General features: G+C 33.3%; 1 protein-coding gene across 31 annotated transcripts in view; it reads right to left on the bottom strand.

The window, feature by feature from the left end:
• Positions 1-20,434, bottom strand: part of NRXN1 (neurexin 1) — a gene marked incomplete at its 5' end in the record, with an annotated part of 1,024,512 nt that overhangs the window by 527,566 nt on the left and 476,512 nt on the right. For all 31 annotated transcript variants that reach the window (XM_084235920.1, XM_084235919.1, XM_084235910.1 and 28 more), the window contains one exon: positions 5,275-5,397. In XM_084235920.1, coding sequence (XP_084092046.1) covers positions 5,275-5,397 — 123 coding nt within the window. The remainder of the gene's footprint in view (positions 1-5,274; positions 5,398-20,434) is intronic.

A 20,434-nucleotide genomic window follows, 5' to 3' on the forward strand; every position in this document is an offset into this window, starting at 1 on the left:
AGCTCACATTAGCACAAAGTAAAATCTTTAAATACCCTAGTGTGAAGCTTGGTTGCACTTATTTTAGTTCCATCACTGTCTATTCCACATTATTTCTTTGCAACTTTAATAAATGCAAACCTAATCCTATTTTACCTTCAGAGTAACAGCTCTACCTATCTATGCAAGGATACAGGTAAAATAAACAAATATATGAACTTGCTTTTTATTTTTTTTATTTTTTAAAGATTTAGTTATTTAAGCATACAAGAACTGGGGTACTGACCAGAGGTGTGGGTGGGTGAAAGGATTCACCAGAGACAGAGTGGGGAGCAAAACAGGGAGACTGACTAAAATACACTGCTGAGGGGAGCAGCGGGTGAGGCAGGAGAGGTCTGCTGTCCCATGTGGATAGCTCTCTGGCCGGGGGATTGAACTCTTGCTTCAGTGGCTGCAGATTACATCATAGGTTGTGTTTCAACCCCCTGCTCCACCAGGGAGGCCTCTGAACTTGCTTTTTAAAGCACAACCTAAATATAAACTACCCTTATCATTCAGTGATTTGCTCCCCACATTTTGCCCAATAACTATCATTAACTTTCTTCTGAAACCAAAAAAGCACATTTAAATTGCAATCAAATTCTTCCAGGAGCCAGTTTCACTACTCAACTTGATATAATTGGAGGATTTGTAGCACTCATCCTATCCTACCACCTATACTATTAATGAAAATATCAATTAGGTCCAATCCCAGTACCAGCCTCTGAGAAATGCACTGCTGCTTCTTCCCAGGGGCAGTGAAGATGGAACACCTACCTACGTGGGCCTCCGACCAGTCTGATGAATTACATTTCTCTAGTCAAGATCACATTAGATGGCATTTTAGGAAATGCTTGTAAGTAAAATATAAAAGGTATACTCTTCATTGTATAAGAAAAACTGTCTACACACTAAGTTAACTGAGTTTGATAATTATAAATTCACTAGTTAGAACATTCTCCCCTGAACTGCATTTAAGTGTACTTGATTTCAACACCTTTTAACTAGCTCATCATTCTACTAATCACATTCCTCTCACCCCTTGATGTGCTTTCTTTTTGGTCTTCGGTTTATGATCCCTATGATCCCCTCTGTGCAAACTTCCCTTCTTAAATATATACATATATATATATATATATATGTATCACTATAAATAATTGCATGTCCTCTTCCTCCTCTCTCCTCCCACGATGCCTCCTGCTTGTCTATCCTATGCAAAAAATACTAACAAATCTTCAGCAATTCTGGTTTCTTATATGACATCATTTCTCTCCACTTCTTCAATTCTTCTTGTTCAATGACCTCAATACTACTCTATGGGGAACTAGATCTTTGGTAGAATAAAATTAGACTTTAATACTTTTCAAATATAAATCCCTAGAGACACCAGAAACATTGAGTTAACAAGTTATATAGAAAGAAGAAAATGGAAAGTTTAAAAATCACTTGGGCTTTTTACATCTTCTTGTATTGATTTTTATACTTTCCCCCACCCCAATCCTGAAACAGTCATATTTCTTCTTAAAAGCTCCATTAGTGAACCAACAGATAATAAGGGTATATGCAGAAAAATATTTCTAATACAAGAAGTTAAATATTACTTCAAATTGTGAAGTTCTTGGCAGTTCTGAAATAGGGAAGCACATTTTGTTTACCAGGACTGAGTTCAGTGATAAAAATAATGCGTAATACCTATTTTCTTTTCTCAAAGGAATACAATATGCATGCAAAGCATAAATAATGTAAAGGTGGTAAAACAGTGTTGTAGCAACCATGGACCAGTTACAAAAAATATCATTATGACCCATGTTCAAAAGTCTATTTTTTTCATTAATAAGCATATATAAATCACATTGACAGTAATGGCAGATACACTTGCTCTCAAGGGAGAATTAGCACCTAAAAGCCATTTTCCAATGACGAAAAAACCATTAACTGCTGCTTTTTAAATTTTCTTTTCCATCAGACTTGTTCTAGGGTTTAATTCTTTTTTTTTTTTTTTTTTTTTAAATAAATTTTATTGTTATATTCCCCATACAATTGCAGCCCCCCCATTCTGACCCCAATCCCTCCCCTCCCGCCCCCCTAAAAGTGTCTCTGGTTCATAGTTTTTTGTTGATTTTGATTTTCACTATCTTATAGTTATTCATTTTCCTGGTCCCTTATTTAAGTTTTCTAGATTCCTGCTATGAGTGAGACCATCCGGTATTTTTCTTTTTCTTTTTGGCTTATTTCGCTGAGCATGATCCCTTCCAGCGCCATCCATGTTGCTGCAAATTGCATGTGTTTATCTTTTTTGAATGCTGAGTAATATTCCATGGTATATATGTACCACATCTTCTTGATCCAGTCATCTATTTTTGGGCATTTGGGTTGTTTCCAAAGCTTAGCTATTGTAAACAGTGCTGCTATAAACATAGGGGTGCAGGTGCTCTTTGGAATTGACGTCTCTGTGTCCTTTGGGTAAATACCTAGGAGTGGAATTGCTGGATCATATGGAAGCTCTATGTTTAGTAGGTCCAGAAATCTCCACACAGCTTTCCACAGTGGTTGGACCAGTTTGCACTCCCACCAACAGTGCAGAAGAGTTCCTTTTTCTCCACACCCTCGCCAACATTTGTTGTTGCTAGTTTTTTTAATATGTGCCATTCTCACTGGTGTAAGATGGTATCTCATGGTAGTTTTGATTTGCATTTCCCTGATGACAAGTGATGTTGAACATTTTTTCATATGCCTGTTGGCCATTTGCATTTCCTCTTCAGAGAAGTTTCTTTTAAGCTCTTCTGCCCATTTTTTGACTGGATTATTTTCTTTGTTGTTGTTGAGTCTCATCAGCTCTTTGCAGATTTTTGTGATCAGTCCTTTATCATTAGTGTTGGGTGCAAAAATGTTCTCCCAGTTGGTGGGGTTTCTCTTTGTTTTTGTTATTGTCTCTTTTGCTGTGCAAAAGCTCTTTAATTTGATGTAGTCCCAGCTGTTTATCTTTGCCTTCACTATCACTGCTTTGGGTGATGTGTCTGTAAAGATGTCTTTGATGTGCAAATCACGTAGTGTTTCGCCTATATTTCCTTCTATATATTTTATGGTTTCAGGTCTTATGTCTAGTTCTTTAATCAAAATGGGTTTAATTCTTTGTAGCCACCTTTACTGCTGTGTATATATATATTGGTTAAATAAGAAAAAATAAAGGAAAAAAGATATTTAAGGTCCCAACCATTTATAAATGCACTCTCTTTTCTAGAAATTTAGTGGAATGGAGAATTTGGAATTGGAAAAATGCCTTCAATCAAAGTAACTGTGGTATAACATACAAAAAAAAAATAAACCTGCTGGATGGTGTATTTACATTGAACTCTCAATATTTAGGTAAAATCATTTTACCAGAGCACATAACAAGATCAGTTATTTTAGGTTTAACCTTGCTCAGAGTTGAGTTAAATTTCTGCTGTGGAACAAAAAAAAAAAAAAAAAAAAAAAAAAAACAGCCTTACAAACCACTGTATAATTCACTTAAAGTTACTGAGGATGTGGTATATCTGTGTCAGTTGCTGTGCTAGGTAATGATGAAATAGTGTTGAGAGACACAGTCACAGGTTCTGATGTTACAAAAGTTGTAAATGTATGGGGTGGGGAGGAAGGTGGTGGAGTCAAAGAAAAAGAGGTGGAAATAAATATATAATAACACAAATTTAAAAAATGCTTTGATTTGATGAACAGGCTATTTTGTTGGCAAATATAGAATGGAGGTAAGTACCTGAGTTGACATTTAAGTTAAATTTATAGGGTTAAGGAGAGAAAGCCATGCTTAAAACTGGTTAAGAATAGGGAGAACAATTACATGAAGGAGGTGATGATGAACAAAGGCTTTCAGGTGAGAAAAGAACCAGACAGCATGGCTGGGAATTCCTGAATAAGTAAAGTTAATGGCTCACCTGGGGGCAGAAAGCTAATGGAGAGACAGTTATCCTAGTGCCTCCAGATCACAATTAGATTACACTTCTAAACCCATCCTGGGTGAAAGCTAGCTGAACCTTAACTGAAACTCCTGACAAAGCTCTGTAAAAATTCAACCTTTCCCTCAGTTCACACAGCTTCTTCAGAAACTTCTCAAGCTTGGCAATTTTAAATAAAGGTTTATGCTAATAGCTCTCTGGTTGACTTTTTTCCTCAGAGAATGAAATGACATAATTTAGTACTAGTTTAAATGCCAATCCATGTAGCAGCTGTGTTAGAGACCTCTGGGGACATTTTAAAGGGAGAAAAAAAAGCATGGGCTCCTCCCAGACATTCTGTGGTGTCAGGATAGGAATTAATCCTTTTAAAGCTTTTCCCAATGATTCTGAAGTAAAGTTGCACCCATATGTAGAAAAAACTTCTGGAAAGCTATAAGGGCTAATAGAATATACAATACTATGAGATCTATGAGTTGCCAGTTTGCTTCATTTAACTCAGAAATGATTCTCTCCAAAGTGAAAATCCCATACATGATATTTTCACATTGATAGAATCGGCTGTTCTCTGCCTATGAAAACCCCTTTGGGGTTGAATGTAGAACAGATTCTTCTCTGCTGCACAAGAGACATCTTTTGTCTTGTAGTGAAATAATTAACATGGAGATGTTCTCTAAAAAACAAAAAAGAGCTAATATCCCAGTGGGTCCTGAGCTTTGAGTTATTTTCAGCAGAGAATAAAGGCACATCAATCCTGCTTTTATTCAGTTTCCCTGTGTTTCTGGGGTGGACCTTTATACGGCTCACCACAGTGAGGAATCTACAAATCAGGGATTGAACTCGACATCCTTAATACTAGAGTTTAACCAACAGAGCTCTGTGGCCAAAAGAGTTCCACTATAGCTGATAATGAAAAAGCAGCTCACTTGACAGAATGTCAGCATCTCTGTCAATTTACCTTGAGGATAAACAATATAACTTGCTGCTGTTCATCACCAAAATATATAAGCAGCAAAGAAACAGACTTCCAAACAATGATTTCAGGAATTTTCAAGGTCCTAAGGTATTTATCAAGCCACATAATTAAAAATCTATTATAACTACTTTTTGAATTATTAAAAGGAGAATAGCGTGATATAAAACTGTTGTTCATGGGAGAGAGAAAACATTAACACACTAAAAACAATTGTTACTCGAAAAATTGGAAAAGAAAATGAACTCAGTTTCAAGTTGTGCGTTTGGTTTTCAAAGTCACCTGCAAGACACAGGAAATTCTAAAGCTTCAGTAAAAGAAAGGACAATTTACCTGTCATGGCCTGTTGGTCATCCACTGTTAACTTTAAACTTTTTCCTCGACGAACCACACGCACTGTGTGCCATTCGTTATCATTGAGGTTATAGCCAGCAAAAAGGGTCTCGGGACCTTTGCCTGCAGAATATGCCAAACAGTCATTATGGACACTCAGAATCAGTCGAGCAAATGAACCTCACAGAGAGTGAGAGAGACAAAGTAAAGAGGAAAGCAAGAAAGCAAGGGAGAGGAGAGAGAAATGAGAAGCAGAGGAAGGGAAGAGAAAAGAGAGAGAGAAAAGAGGAGAGAAGAGACTGGCTGGATCAATTTTCAAGCCCATTAGAATCATAGCAAGCAAGGAAACTGACAAGTTAACAAACATTCAGGTGTGACAATTTAAGATTCTTTAACTTGATGAAGTAATCTAAGACAAGTGAATAAACCTGTTGTCATAAATAGGCACAGTCAATACAACTTCGGGAGCCTAAAAAATTTACATTTTTTCAAAGGAACTCTCTGATCTTGGCAGTTAAACACTTCTTGCTATTAAAGTAATTAGTAATCATGTAATTCCTGACCATATACTATTAGCTAAAAATTTTTAGTAGATGGCAACTGGCCAAATGGATTCCAGTGAGAAGCTGCTCTGGGTACAATATTAGGTGATGAAATGTCTGTTTGCCACTTGTACAGATGATTCCTCCAATGTTCACCAAATTCATAGATTCATTTCCTTCTAAAGCTGTCTTGTGGCAGTACAGAAAATCAGTGTGAGTAAAAGCAGTGACTTAAGAAATTGAGGAAAAAAGTCACAGTCAGTAAGGGGCTGAATGGGAAGCAAATGATGTGAAATAAATCAGCAATCGAGGGTTCTCAGTGAAGGATGAGAAAACAGAGGCCAAGAGACAGTAACTGGTAGTGAAATCTATGGAAACCCATGCAAATAGAGTTTAAATTGGCTTACAACAAGTTAATTTAATGATTTTTGTGGAAATTATTGAAATGACGATTAGAAAATGTCCCTCTTCCACTTAAAACCAAAGCTGGAAAAAAACAGCTTTTGATATAACTCAAATATGTATAAAAACATTAAAATTTCTACTGATCTGGTGTTCATGATACTTAGAAAATGAAATGATTTGTAAAGTTAAATTATTTGGTGAGGGATTTTCCCCTCTGTTTTTCAGTTATTAAAACTTGTTGTTAAGCTAAAATAATAAAAAGTGTGACATCATGGAATTTCATCACTTTTAACTGATTCAGGAGCAGGTTTGGGTTCACAGTTTATTCAACCAAATTTTACCAGCAAAATTAATGTCCAAGGATCATAAGGGGCTTTGAAAAGTGCAAGGAGGAGAAAAAAGAAGAGGAAAATTTAATTGGGGTATCAAGTAGAAGAAACCTCAGTAGTTGTCCAACAGGAGATCATTGTTGCCTTCAGTACCTCAGGGTCTCCACCCCCTCCCAATTTCTCTCTTAGGCGGTTACTGATGCTACATGTTCTGTCTTCCTTGCTTGGATTTTCTCTGGGTCTTAAAATATGTCAAAGATACCTGTTTTGCAGAAAGATTGCCTCATGTCTTCAAATAGGACTATCATTCAGATTATTAAAAGACTATCATTCTTTTATTTCTTTACAGAAGTTAGATTACGAGTATGGATGCATGAATAGAAAATAATCTGAATAAAACAGCTCTGAGGGAGTGATCACTAAAAAAACTAGAGGAAGCCTGTTAACTCAGCAACTGCAAAAATGCTTGGAGACCAAATGTTGAAAGTAAGTTCCAGGATCAAAAAAAACTCTTTCTAGTTTCAAAAGTAAAGAAAGAAGTGTTTAATAACTCTGCAGCATCTTAGCATCCTACTGTCAGCAAGGGTGATTTTTAGTTTTGATCTTTGAAAAGAAAATATATCATTTTATAGCTATTTTTATAATGGAATCTTTTTCCTTAGAAATGAATGCTTTTGAAGCAGTTTCTCTCCCATTCTTTCATTGTAAAAGTGTTTTGTTAAGGAAAAAAAGCATAAGGGTGATATCATTATACCCCATTCTGGGCTTGATATTGCAGTAAAGTCATAATGCTTAATCTATGAAACAACTATTTCCATAACAACAGGCACAAAATCCAATTAAAAATAACCCTTTGGTACATAAAAATCTCTGTGGGCCAACTTCAAGCTTCTCTCTTGCATTATTAAATATGTGAAGAGATTGATTTTGGAAGACAAGGTTTTTAAAAATGCACTTAATATGCTCAGTTCAAAACAATGTGATCCATGCAACATGAATTGTAATGGAAAGTACACTGGACAGGGAATTAAGAATTGTGATTGCTAGCCCTTGATATCAAACTTACAGATACAGAGAGCATATTGTTAGTTTTGGGAGTAGGGGGAGGGGAGGGGTTGGGGTAGCAACAGCAGGCTAAGATGAGTGAAGGGGATGAAGAGGTACAAAATTACAATTACAAAATAAATATCTTGGGGCTGTATTATACAGCATGGAGACTATAATTAATAAAATTGTACTTCCAATTTGAAAAGTCTTAAGCTATAGACATATTGTCATGATCATTTCACAAAAATATAAAAGTAAAATTATGCTGCACATCTGAAACTAACATATTATATGTCAATCATACCTTAACTAAAAAAAAAAAAAAAACTGGTGACCATATTCTCACCTTATACACGTGAGAATGACTCATATTAAAAAACAAACCAAAACAAAAAACAGAAACAAAAACTGCTATTGAGGGTATGGAGAAAAGGAACACTCTTACATTGTTGGTGGGGAATGTATACTGGTCCAGCTCCTAAGGAAAGAAATGTGGAGATCCCTCAAAAGACTAAAAATGAATCTACTATGTGATCCAATAATTTCACTCCTAGGAATCTACCCAAACAACACAAAAATACTAATTTGAAAGGAAACCTGAAATTCTATGTTTATAGCAGTACTATTCACAATAGCCAAGATAGGAAAACAACCTATAAATGCCCTAGAACAGATGTGTAGATCAAGAAGTAGTATATACATATACAGTGCACTACTACTCAGCAATAAAGATAGACTCATGTTATTTGGGAGATTAGCGCTTTAGAAGAAGAGTAAGAGACCTCACATATCTTTCTGTCCATCATCTGAATATGTGGCCATCTGTAAGGTAGGAAGAAAGCCCACCAAGGGCCAGTCCCACCAACACGTTGATTTTACATTTCTCAGGCATCAAACTGTGTGAGAAACAGGCAGTTCTTGTTTAAGCCACTGAATGTACATTATTGTGTTATTGCATTTTAAGCAAACTAAGATTGTAAGCAGTATTTTAAAGATTTTAAAGAAAGTCTATAGCACTGTTTCTATTTTAAAGACAATCATTACATGTGTTTTGTAGAGCTATGACTAATTTATAATTTTACAATAGATTCCTCCTGTAAGTCATAGAAATAATACACATATATATATATATTTGTTTTAGTTAGTGTATTATTGTGAGTCTGGGAGGCAGTAAGGAGTGGAATTAAGACTGAGATCTTGAGGATCTCCAGTCCAATATCTTCTCCACAGTGGCCCAAAAGAACTGTAGATATTAAAATGGAGGTATAATGTGGCCAAATGCCCACAGCTAATATTTAATCAGACTGAATCAAAATTCAGCTCCCAAGCTAATGCTCTTTTAAAGAACTAGAACTAGAATAGGTATGTGAAGTATAACAGTTCACTGAATCATCTACAAACTAAGAATCAGAGGTTCAATCAAAGTGATTAGATGATGTTTCCAAGGTCATGACTATTTATTAGGTCACCAGTGATGTTTCAGTGAACTTTATTTATACTATTCTTCCCATTACATTATGTGAACTAGGCTGAGCTTCTTGAAAAACACCAAGATCTGAGTCTATGATTTGGTCCATGGCTGCTATTTGTTCTTCATCAAATGTGAAAGCCAAACAATGACAAATAAAGTAACTCTGTCAGTTCTATGAAATATAATTTAATCTAAGCCTTGGTTTAATTGTTCAGTAGTCAGTGACATTCACTAGGTTTTCTGGTGACTTTAGCTAAAGTTCATTAAAAACATGAAACAGACACAATAAATATTTCAGTTTTCCTCAATATAATTCAGGTTCATTGTGCCTTCACAATGCATCTATATGGAAATTCCAGGTGACTCTAAGATTTATCCCTAACAAGGGTTGAAGATGTGGACAGAAACCCAAGTTGAGGCATGGGACAGAGAGGAAGGAGTACTAACAGTTTAGCCAAACAAGCCCTTCTATGAAAATCTACTTTTATAGACCCTTGACTTAACCACTAAGAGATACATTTTAAACAATGGTAGATGTTTGGGCCAGATTAGTAGCCACATTTGCTAATTACTTTTTATCTCCATTTTCATTAAGGGAGACGATGGAGGAGAAAATTGGATTTTGTCCCTAGGTCTGCACATTAACAAATTTTGTGACATTGAGGAAGCCATTCATCTTGCCTGTTCCTCCTACTGTTACTTATAAAATGAGGATGATTGATAAGAGTTTATCAAATATATTCTCCTATAGCCAACTATAAAATTCTGTCATTTTTGGAAAGACCAGAACTTCTCTATACTATTTCCCTACATTTTGACTACATGAAAGCATATAATAGTTTAATGAGTTCTTCTAAAAATTATGCTATTTTAATTTTCATTGCTGATTTCACCATTCTAATTTTGACATAGGTAGATAAAAGGCCAAGAGAACTTCAAAGAGATTCATTCTAGACCTAGAATTACTAAACTCAAATGAAACTGGTAGTTTCATTTGAAACTATTTTATATCATGTTGATATATGATATAAAATATGTTTATTAATATAGGGAATAAAAATTTAATGGGGAAAAGTGTGTTTTTGTCATTTTGGCATGCCTCACAGAATATAGCACAAAATAATAATTGATCAGTCAGGAGCAGTAAATACTCCATTTTGTGTACAAGGAAAATCCCCTTTTTTATAAGTTTACTTAGGAAACTAAAACACAGATCAAAAGTTTGTATGGTTAAATAAATAATCTTTAAGAAACCCTTTCCCTTAGCTACAGTAAGGCATCTTCTACTGTGTTCAAAGAATCAGGTGAAGGCTGGTAGTATAGGAGATAGGAAAACACGCCTGCTTTAGGTTTGCTTCAGTCAGAACAAATACATTTGCCCAACATGAAAATCTAGGAGCTAAATTAGGGCATTAGTTATATTATTTAAATCAGTGGAGTTATTTTTTCCACTGTAATCATGCAAAATGAATATTAAAAATAAAATAAAGGTGGGGCTGTCTTGCTGTTAAAGAAACAGCCTAATTTGGCTCTCAGACATCACCCAGAAGCTCTGGACTCTTCAACAGAAAGCTGTTTGAAAATTTTTCCATCAGGTGGGACCCTTTCTACTGTTAGAAAAAGGCTGATTTTATTTATCATTAAACCCCAGCAAAGACTTTTTAAAATTGTTTGCAAGCAACTCTTTTTTATTTAGAAAAAATATTACATAACTTAGGAATTTAAAAAAAGCTTCAGGAATGTTATTTATTGAGTATATCAAGGTTCAGACTATCAAAGTAATCATTTTTAGTCTCTTGACATTATCAGCCTACTAGCATGCATTGTTTACACTCTTTTAATTACAAACTCCAAATTCAAAGACTGTCCTTCCATATTGTCCTTCCTTATTTTATATCCATAAGAAACTACGATTTAGAATTTGTGCTTAATTTATTTTATTTTATTTGCATACTAGTCTCCCCAATTAACTGTTTTAAATTATTTTTGTTAAGCATCATTTAAATTATATCTGACAGTAATGGGGCATAAGTCAATAAGTGAATTCATTACATGAAGAAAAGAGTAGTTTTCCAGGAATTAATAAATTGTGACTCCAACTTCCCCTTTTTATAGACCATGGGAGTAGACAGAAATATAGAGACATATGTGTGTATACATATCAAGTATTTGGAGCCAATGTAAACAATAAGATTCATGTAATGAGAATTTTAGATTATCTTTGGAAGAAAGCCTAGTGTGCAAATATCCTGTGAAGAGCTTATACTGGTTTTTGAATGTGAGGGAAAAACAGTAAAAAACAATAGAGAAAAATAAAACTAGGGAATTTATGAGGCAATGTTATCACATACGTCTAGCAGGTGACAGTGTCACTGGAGCTTGGAAATGGATTTTTCTTGGGAAAATTAAAGCCATTACAATTATATCTTGATTTTTAAAACACGTATGTTGTGTGAGCCACAAAGCTGAAACTCATTATAGACCATTTGGTTAGTTGTCTTCCTCTAGTGGTACATTTTAAAGATACTCGCTACCTTAAGTGGACCCCCTGTATCAGGTACCCTGTCTTTTTAGTGTAGTTGAAACCAATAGGTTCAGGATATTTTCTTTATTGCCTTGAACAACAACTGTGCATGTTTCTATTTTACAGTTCACTTAGCTTTTTGAGTGATTAACCCCCCCCCTTTTTTTTTTTTTTGGTTAACCCATTTGCTCAATTACACCATATACTGAGCATGGGGATTTTGATGGTTATTTCTATAAAGCCATAACCCAGCAAATTGCTCACAGGCAGGTAGGGATTCATACAGTTTGCTTAATAGAAGTGACCCATCATCAAATTTCATTATATTAATAACCAGTATATCTTTTCAGAAATAGCTATCTGGGCTAAATATGGGCATCAGGTGAAAGCAGATCCTAAATTTTCCATAGTTCTGCTATTAATTAGAAAATAAAACAACTAGCATTGCCTTACAGTGGTTCTATTTTTACAAATCTATTAAATGTTTTTTTTTAGGACATGAACTGTTTATTGCATATAATAATTGAATTTGCAGTTATACCACATATTTCTCGGTCTTCATTGTGCATGTTATTTATCCTGAACAACTATGCTTATTCAATAGGTCAGGTGGCACCCATATTCTACTAACTTAGTTTAAAAATCATTTCATACTCTACAGAGACCTTGATATTAGGAATATCCCAACTTAGATTTATTTTCAAGGAGATTATATTCTATCAGAGAAGAGATCAAAACATTTTTACTCTTAGGGGCACTTGGTAAGTATATTTGGTTTAGCAGGATGGAATCACTATTGTAGTACTCAGCCTTTCTACTGTACAGCAAAAGCAGTCTAGGGTTGTATGTGAACAAACCAGCATGACCTTGTTTCTGTAAAACCTAACTTATTAAAACAGGTGGCCAGCCTGTGGACTTTAGTTTTCAGGCCCTGGTAAGAAACATAGATAAATATACTATTTAATGGCCCTTTGCCATAAGTCATAAACTTTTACATTGCCTATTAAATAAATAAGTAATGGAAAAATACTCAGTTGCTTAAAAGTCAGAAAACCAAAGTTTAAATCAATGTTGTCATTAAATCTAGCACTAGCTTAATTAAGCTCACTTATTTGAACTCTTTTACTGCTTGTGGTCTGAGTTTTCTTATTAGTAAAACAACCATCACAACAAAAACTAAACACAATTTTAAAAAACTATAGATAGCATAAAACCAATTACAAAGTCTCTCCACTTCTAAAATGTTGTTATCTTTCCTGTTCTGCAAATTTAGAAGAGCAGCCTTTATTTTTATTTTGTATATAAAATTGGTTTTCTATCTCTTTCCACTTTTCCAGGTTCCAGTAAGTTTTATTTGTCAATTGACATTAAGGACACTAACCTGTGGTGAGAGGTAGGACCCTAAGGGAAGCTAGAAACAAATCCTGTCACACAAATTCTGTGACAATAATGGGAGGAAAGAAAAGCCAGGAGCAACAGAAGCAAGAGCTACCATTACTTGATGCCCAAGTCACTGCTCCTGACAGCAGCACCCCCTACCTATAAATGGCAAGAGGATGTGTCATATCACATTTCTGGTACCTTCAGTCTCCTATTTAAATTTGCCATTCATTTTTGGTCTTAAAATTATTACTTCTGATCTCTTATTTAAAAATAAAAAAAGAAGAGTAAATCCTCATGAAGTGTTTCTACTCTTTCTTAAGTTCTAGATACTAGACTACAAATGATGTTTTTTTTTATTCCTTACATGAATAAGCTGTACAATTTAATTACAAATTATAACTAGATAACATGTAAGTGGCACTTCTGGAATCTTCTTTTACTAATCACTAACATTACTAGGGGAAAAATGAAATAAGTAATTTGTGGGCTTAGTGAAAAAGGAAAACACTTGGCCCTTGTTCATAGTGAAGAATTTCAGGACTGTGATAGCACAGTGTGAGTCCAGGTATAGGCCAGAGGTGATGCACATGATTGCATGCTGTTGAAGTAAGCCCTGAATAGGAGTGTACATCTTATGTTTATTATTTTTAAAAATTCTTTCAGTTATTTCTATATTCAGGAATGTGCAGAAAACGCTAGAGGCAAAACATTTCAATTATCCCTGCAAGAGATAGAGCTGGGTCAACTTTCCCACTGTCTGCCCTTGGTGACAAGGCCTCGAAGGTATAGAGAAGCTGTCTGGGAGCTGTCTTCTGTCAGGGCCATGTGCCAACCATGATCTGGCCTTGGTAACACACTAATCACCCTAACAACCATGAAGCTCAACTATCTGTCCAGCCATTTAACTCCCCCACTTCTCTATCCCTCCTCAAGCCCTCCTCAATTTAGCTAACATACACTCTTGACCATTTCTAAAAATGTATTTTTTATAAAGAGTTCTTTGCCATTTCTGTACAAGCAATGAGACAAATTATAGAATCCTAAGGACAAACAGGTTTCTTTTTACTAAAAATATTAGAAATACACCTCCCATTAAAAACTATTTTGAGGAAGTAATACAAAGTCACACATTAACCTTAGAGATATTGTTTTTCCTAAATGAATACTGATGACAAGAGAAAAGCATTTCATAAATTTTAAGAATCCATTGGAGAAATGAAGTAGTCATATGCTAATAAATTCTGTATTTATTTTGACTGAATTATTCTTTGGTCTTTTAACTTTCTAAAAGGTGAATATCTTGATCTGTTGCACATATTCTTAGCACACAGACTAAACTTAGTTGTCTGTGCCTCAGTATTCATATCTGTAAAATCTGCTAATAGAAATATTTCATAATATAGATTTCAATTACTGAAAATACTGCCTGGCACATAGGCCTTCAATTGTAGTAATGATAAACATTACCTATTATCAGAATTATGTTGTCATTATTATCTTACCTTCAGAAAAAATATACTATGTCCAGTAACTTAGTGGCTTGAATGTACCAGAGTCACTACATATATATTGAATAGATGTATTTTTCAGATTTTGTTGTATTTTTAATTGCAAATGAAGTATCTTATACTAAGCTAAGCTAAATGGTTAATTAAAAATAATTCTATTAACTTTTAATGCCTACATTCATTAAGAAGTGTCAATAAATAGAAAGCTTTACCCCTTTGTTTTCATATCTGGTAGAATGGATCTGATAATAATACAGTTTGAAAACTTGGGTAAATCAGTTATCTGGCTAATTAGTTGGACAGATTTTTTTGTTCAGTTATTTGAAAATAAATTTTAAAATTTGCAGAGTCTAGGAGAGCAAGGCCAATAGTCCGTAACTTATAAATGCAAAGAAAATAGTTGGCTTTGGAATTGGGAGATTCAGGCTTACTGAGTATTTAATTAGATGAAAACATGGATGTTGTCTGCAAAAGGTTATGACCTTGGAAGGCTGTTGGAAACACCCCAAAGAGATGCCTCTGCCTATTTCCTAACTCAAACCAACAGTATTTTGTTATACAAAATAAACTTCAATATATATATATATATATATATATATAGTTGCCTTGTCTCTTGCTCCATATCTGACTAAATATCATAGTCCTAGACAAATGAATAAACAAGGTTTAAATCATCTACTTTAGCTTTATAGCTTTGACATTGATTGTACCCATTTATGACAGATCAGGATTAATATCTCAATATAAATACTTGTCAATGTAAACAACATACTTTTATGAAATATAATTTACCTTTCAAGAATATAACTATATTTACAACACAGTAAAAATGAACACAAACTATACATATTGCTGAAAGAATGTTTTAAAATCTTTCTCTTTAAATCTAATATAATTTGACTAGCAAGTTTAAAAAGAGGCATAACAAAATAATCCTAATACAATGAAAGGAAAAACTTGGACTGTGACTTTATTTTAAGGAAAAAGATAATTTCCAAGAAATGCTTATCACATAATAGGATATCTTTCAGGTATAAAATTAAGTAATAAATAGTTAATGTGCCTTTAAGTAAGCATTATAAACTGAAAAATATATCCAGCATTGGTGTATTATGAAAATAAAATGATTTTAATGATTTATATTAATATTTATCATAACAACACCTACACAATTCCAAACAATGTAAATGAAAAATAGTAACAGTGCATACAGGTACTAAGCATTTGAAAATTTACAAATATTTAATCTGACATTCCATAAACAAAGTCATAGATTATAGTCACAAATGCAAAGATTATTTAATGAGAATAGAACTCCTCATTTGAAACACTGTTATAAAGTTATAGAATTTCTTTTTATGAGATTGCCAAGAAAGAATGTATTTTTGCTTAATTTTGCATTTTTGCCTATTTTGCTGTTTTATCTCCATATTATTTTCTGTATCTTAATAATATAAGTACATTTAAATATCAATACATTCAAAACTGGATTTACAAGTTAGCTTTATCTCAGTATTTTTGGAGTATTCCTGTGCAAACTTTCCCTTAAAGTAAGAAACATATTAGAAAAACACAAATTTAAGTTTCTGGTTTTATTGTTTATTTGCCCCATTGGGAAGTCATATAATGCCTGAAAAATCTATCTTTTAGTATTTGTTATGGACCTTTAAAAAAAAAAACTACATTGTAAGGAATATGATATGTAATATTTTTATTTACAATTGTTGAGCTATAGTATATTGTTTGCTATAACCTTTTTTTATTTCTTTCCTCAATGATTGCTATAAAAAAGGGTATAGACAAATAATACATGATAATTCATTTATCCATTAGGTTAGAATTAGAATAACACAGCATTTTTCCAAGAAATGATATGAATTACTAAATCTTTACTTTGAATTTTAACAGTATAATAAAAGATAGTGCTGAGTTATATCTTTTATCATTACTGGCTTTTTAAAATCAGGTTAACTTTTAGTCACTAACTTGAGAATTATGATTTTATTTGACAATTTATTTTATTTGACCATTTATTTAATTGGAAAAATATTGGAATTGTTCCTTTGTTTGAATTAAAGTCTTTTTAAATGAATAACCACTCTGCAGGAAGTGTTCGAACAAAAGGCTTGACTTGCTATAGCAATGACAATTAGCAATCAAATCTTTTGTCAAATTAATTTGGTGTATTTGAGGATACTTTGTGGAAGTTCTGTGGAGCAGGCCAACCAACTTCTAGAAGTCATGTTACGTCCATGTGCTTATTTCTGGTACTTCCAATCAATTTTCATTTCACTGCTCTAAGTGCTCCAATCTACCACAATAAAATTTACTTTTGAGTATTTATTTTCCCTTTATTTTATATTTCTTCAACTGACTCAATGCCCTGTACCTACTTTGTATAACTTCAGCATAAAATACAAAACAGGGATTTAGAAATTAGATTTGAAACAACTATAAATTCTAGTCATCTTCTGGGTATGCTTGTAATAAGTTGCCAAAATAAAGCAACATGTTGTAAAATATTTAAACACAGTGGGCCTATACTTTTAAAGAAACACATATTACATGATATGTTATATGTTCAGTACCCAGAATATAAAATATTGATAGGGCACTAAAGAAAAGCTATCTCAAAGGACTGAAATGGTAGGGTACTATTAGATATTTTCAGTTCCCTTTAGATTCTAAATAGTGAATATTATTTTTAATTAGGAACTAAAAGTTGTTCACTTTGACTGTTTTGCAGGTTGAAATTAGTGTGAAATTTAGTCTCCATAAACATTTACAATGCATATACTATAATACAAATATATGATATAGTATGAGGTTTGACTGTCTAAATGGGATTGGTTTCAATTATACTATAACAAAACTTTTATTTTTAATCACTTTGATTGTTGATATTAAATTGTTAGAATAGAAATTTAGACTGTATATCTGATAAAAATATAAGAAATTAAAAATTACCAAAATCTATATAGCAGATGTGATAGACATTTTGAGGAATATCCATCCAGAAATATCCTAGAAAAATAATTTTGTTAACTGTGCTTCCTTATCAGTTACATAATTGACAAAACAAAAAAAAAGATACTAATTATTTCTTCAATGCTTATTATCTAAACTAACTTAATTTATTTGAGCATTTCAGGAATGGGGCAGACATGGAAAACTCACCACCTTTTAATTATGCACCTATCTCAGCAGGTAGCACTTTCATAATTCCTGTTCAGTGACTACCAAAGGAATGAAATTCATGATGGTAATTTTTTTTCATATTTCTGATAGGTAAGAAATTGATAAGGAATAAAGAAAACATTGTTATTGGTGTTCTTTTGAGTAAAAGTAGGAATGCAAAATTTGTTAAAAATATCTATATTATGCTCATTATTGTCTACATGGCAAAATGAGTGATTTCACATGATATCATCACACAACATAAAGGTTGTCCTAAGCATTAGAGTCTGCTTTAAAGAGTTCTTCAGTACTTTTCAATCTTTTTAATCACTAGGAGGTAACGCACTGTGAACCTGAACCATTAGTAAATAGAACAAAAGCTCCAAATGGACAATGTTATTACTGTTTTCTTTAAAATATGTAAATTATCCAATTTACAGTGAGATAAGCAAAAAGCAAAAAAAAATTAAATCCCATTATGGGCAATCAATGTCTGATTCAAATTTTTACCTTGATTTTCTGAACCAATGATAAAACATTAAAGTGATACCTCCCTATAACAAAATTTAAAAGGAAACTCAAAACTCTGAAAGAAATGGCGGTTATTTAGAAAACAGACATTTTTAATAACACATCAAACAAAAACACCTGAACAAAAAGCTGTGTCTTTTACATTTGGCAGAGTTGGACTATAAAAAAAAAAAAATTCCTTTCCCCAGAAACCAAGGGAATATACAGTTCAGAATGCTTCTTCTGAAACTTTCTAAGTTTTTCTAATAATTACGATTGAGGCCATTGCTATAATGTCAACTTTCAACAATGAAAGGATTGAATTAGTTGGGTCAAGATTAGAATTTTGCATGACTTTGAGTACAGGTTTCTGTGGTAAGAGTAAGCAAATGGTTTGGCAAATAAATTGATAACTGAGTATGATTTAAAGATGAATCATTAATCTGCACGAAAGAATAATCTTTTAAAACCATGCCAGCATTTTATATTTACATATAAGCAATGGCAAGATTAACTATTCACTAAAATGAACCCAACTCTTAACCTTCACACTATGATTTGCCCAAATTGTATAATAATTTAAATGTGCAAAGAAAAACTGCTCTCTATAATTCTGCTCTCTATAATTCTCTATAATTCATAACTTTTAAGTATAAATAATCCAAACACACTCCACCTATAGTCTAATCCAATTTTGTGATTTTTCTAGACTTTTGGGCCATGTGTCAATTTGTTCTTCCTGTATTAGCTATTGGTTTTCCATCGTAAATCCATGGCCTCTATATCTTAAATGCAGTTTCTCTTATATTTTTATTATAATTAATTATTAATATATTGCCTTTCTTAATATATAAGGGTATATATTATGTATATGTATGCATGTATGTACAGACACACACCTGTTTTATGTATGTCAATATTTATCTTCCTTTAGTCCTTGATCAGCTCCTACCCTAGGTAGACTGACAGCATGAGTCATGAGAGGCAATGGCTGATAGAATTGTACAAATCAAGCAATTGCTATGTGGGGGCAGAAGCAGATTGTCTTTTGCAGTTCTCTGTTCTTCTGCCACCAAGCAAATGAACACTTGTTTCATGCTAACAGAAACCAGCCCCCCAGAAATTTCCTCATATCTTTTTAAGTAGCCTGCCAAAGGACAGTCTGATCAAAGCAATCTAATAGGGCTTAAGTGCCACTAGTTGACATTTTGCACTCTTTTATTGCTTTCCATTTTTATCTGCACACACACACGCACACAAATGGTGATAAGTAATACCCAGCTGATCTTTTCATTCTGATAATAAAGTGATAATACAAGATTTTATTATCCACTCCTGTCATCCATCATAGTACATTTTCCAATAACATATTTCTCAGAATGTTTCTTCACTATATCCAAGTCAAAAGAGAGGTTAAATACTCAGCCGCAGATTCCCTTTCTCTTCAACATTTAGACACTGAAATACAAATAGAAGGAGTTGAACCTCAACCCTTGACATTTTGTCCACACTAATGTCACCTGAAATGTTGTCTTTGCATCTTAGATATACCATTTTCTGTGAAAAACCAACAGTAGTTGAAAGGTCTGCCTACTAAAATACTTTCTCAACTTCAGATAGTTTTTATTCTTGTAAGGAAACCAGAAGAAAGAAAAGAAGAGAAAACAACATTGGAAGTAGAGAAGTACAAATAATAAATTCTGATTGGAAGAAAGAAGAGGTGGGTAGGAGAAGAGACGCATGTAAGGCACAAAGAAATCAAAGTAATGTCAACAAGCAAAACAAGCACCATGATCCAGTCATGAGTGTATATGGATGCAGAGGTGGCCCCGTGGGTAAAAAGGACATTCTGTAATTATGTCATTGATTTGAAAAGGCAAAAAGGAAAAAGAAAATGAAAACCTCCCTGCATCTATTACATATTTAAAGTAGCCACTTAAATGACAACTAGGGCTCACCTATCTGACAGAAGCAACTGTAGTTTTCAAATTCTCAATTATTAAAAATCTTCAAATATTATAGCACTTTTTAAGGTGACTAAAAGAAAGGAAAAAATGGGCCTACTTAAGTATGCAGCATATCACTACAAAGGCCATGTTTTTAGGGGGTAAAATATAGAGCAACATAGAGGCTAATGAATTTGAATCTATTGATGGGAATTATTGGGCACCAAATTTGAATTTGAAACTCTCTTGGTAATTCTGTATCAGAGTTATCTAAACAGTAAACTCTATGTATTATGGCATACAAAAATAATGCAGAAC

The sequence above is a fragment of the Talpa europaea genome (assembly GCF_964194135.1).
Source record: "Talpa europaea genome assembly, chromosome: 6".
In the NCBI taxonomy this organism is placed as follows: Eukaryota; Metazoa; Chordata; class Mammalia; order Eulipotyphla; family Talpidae; genus Talpa; species Talpa europaea.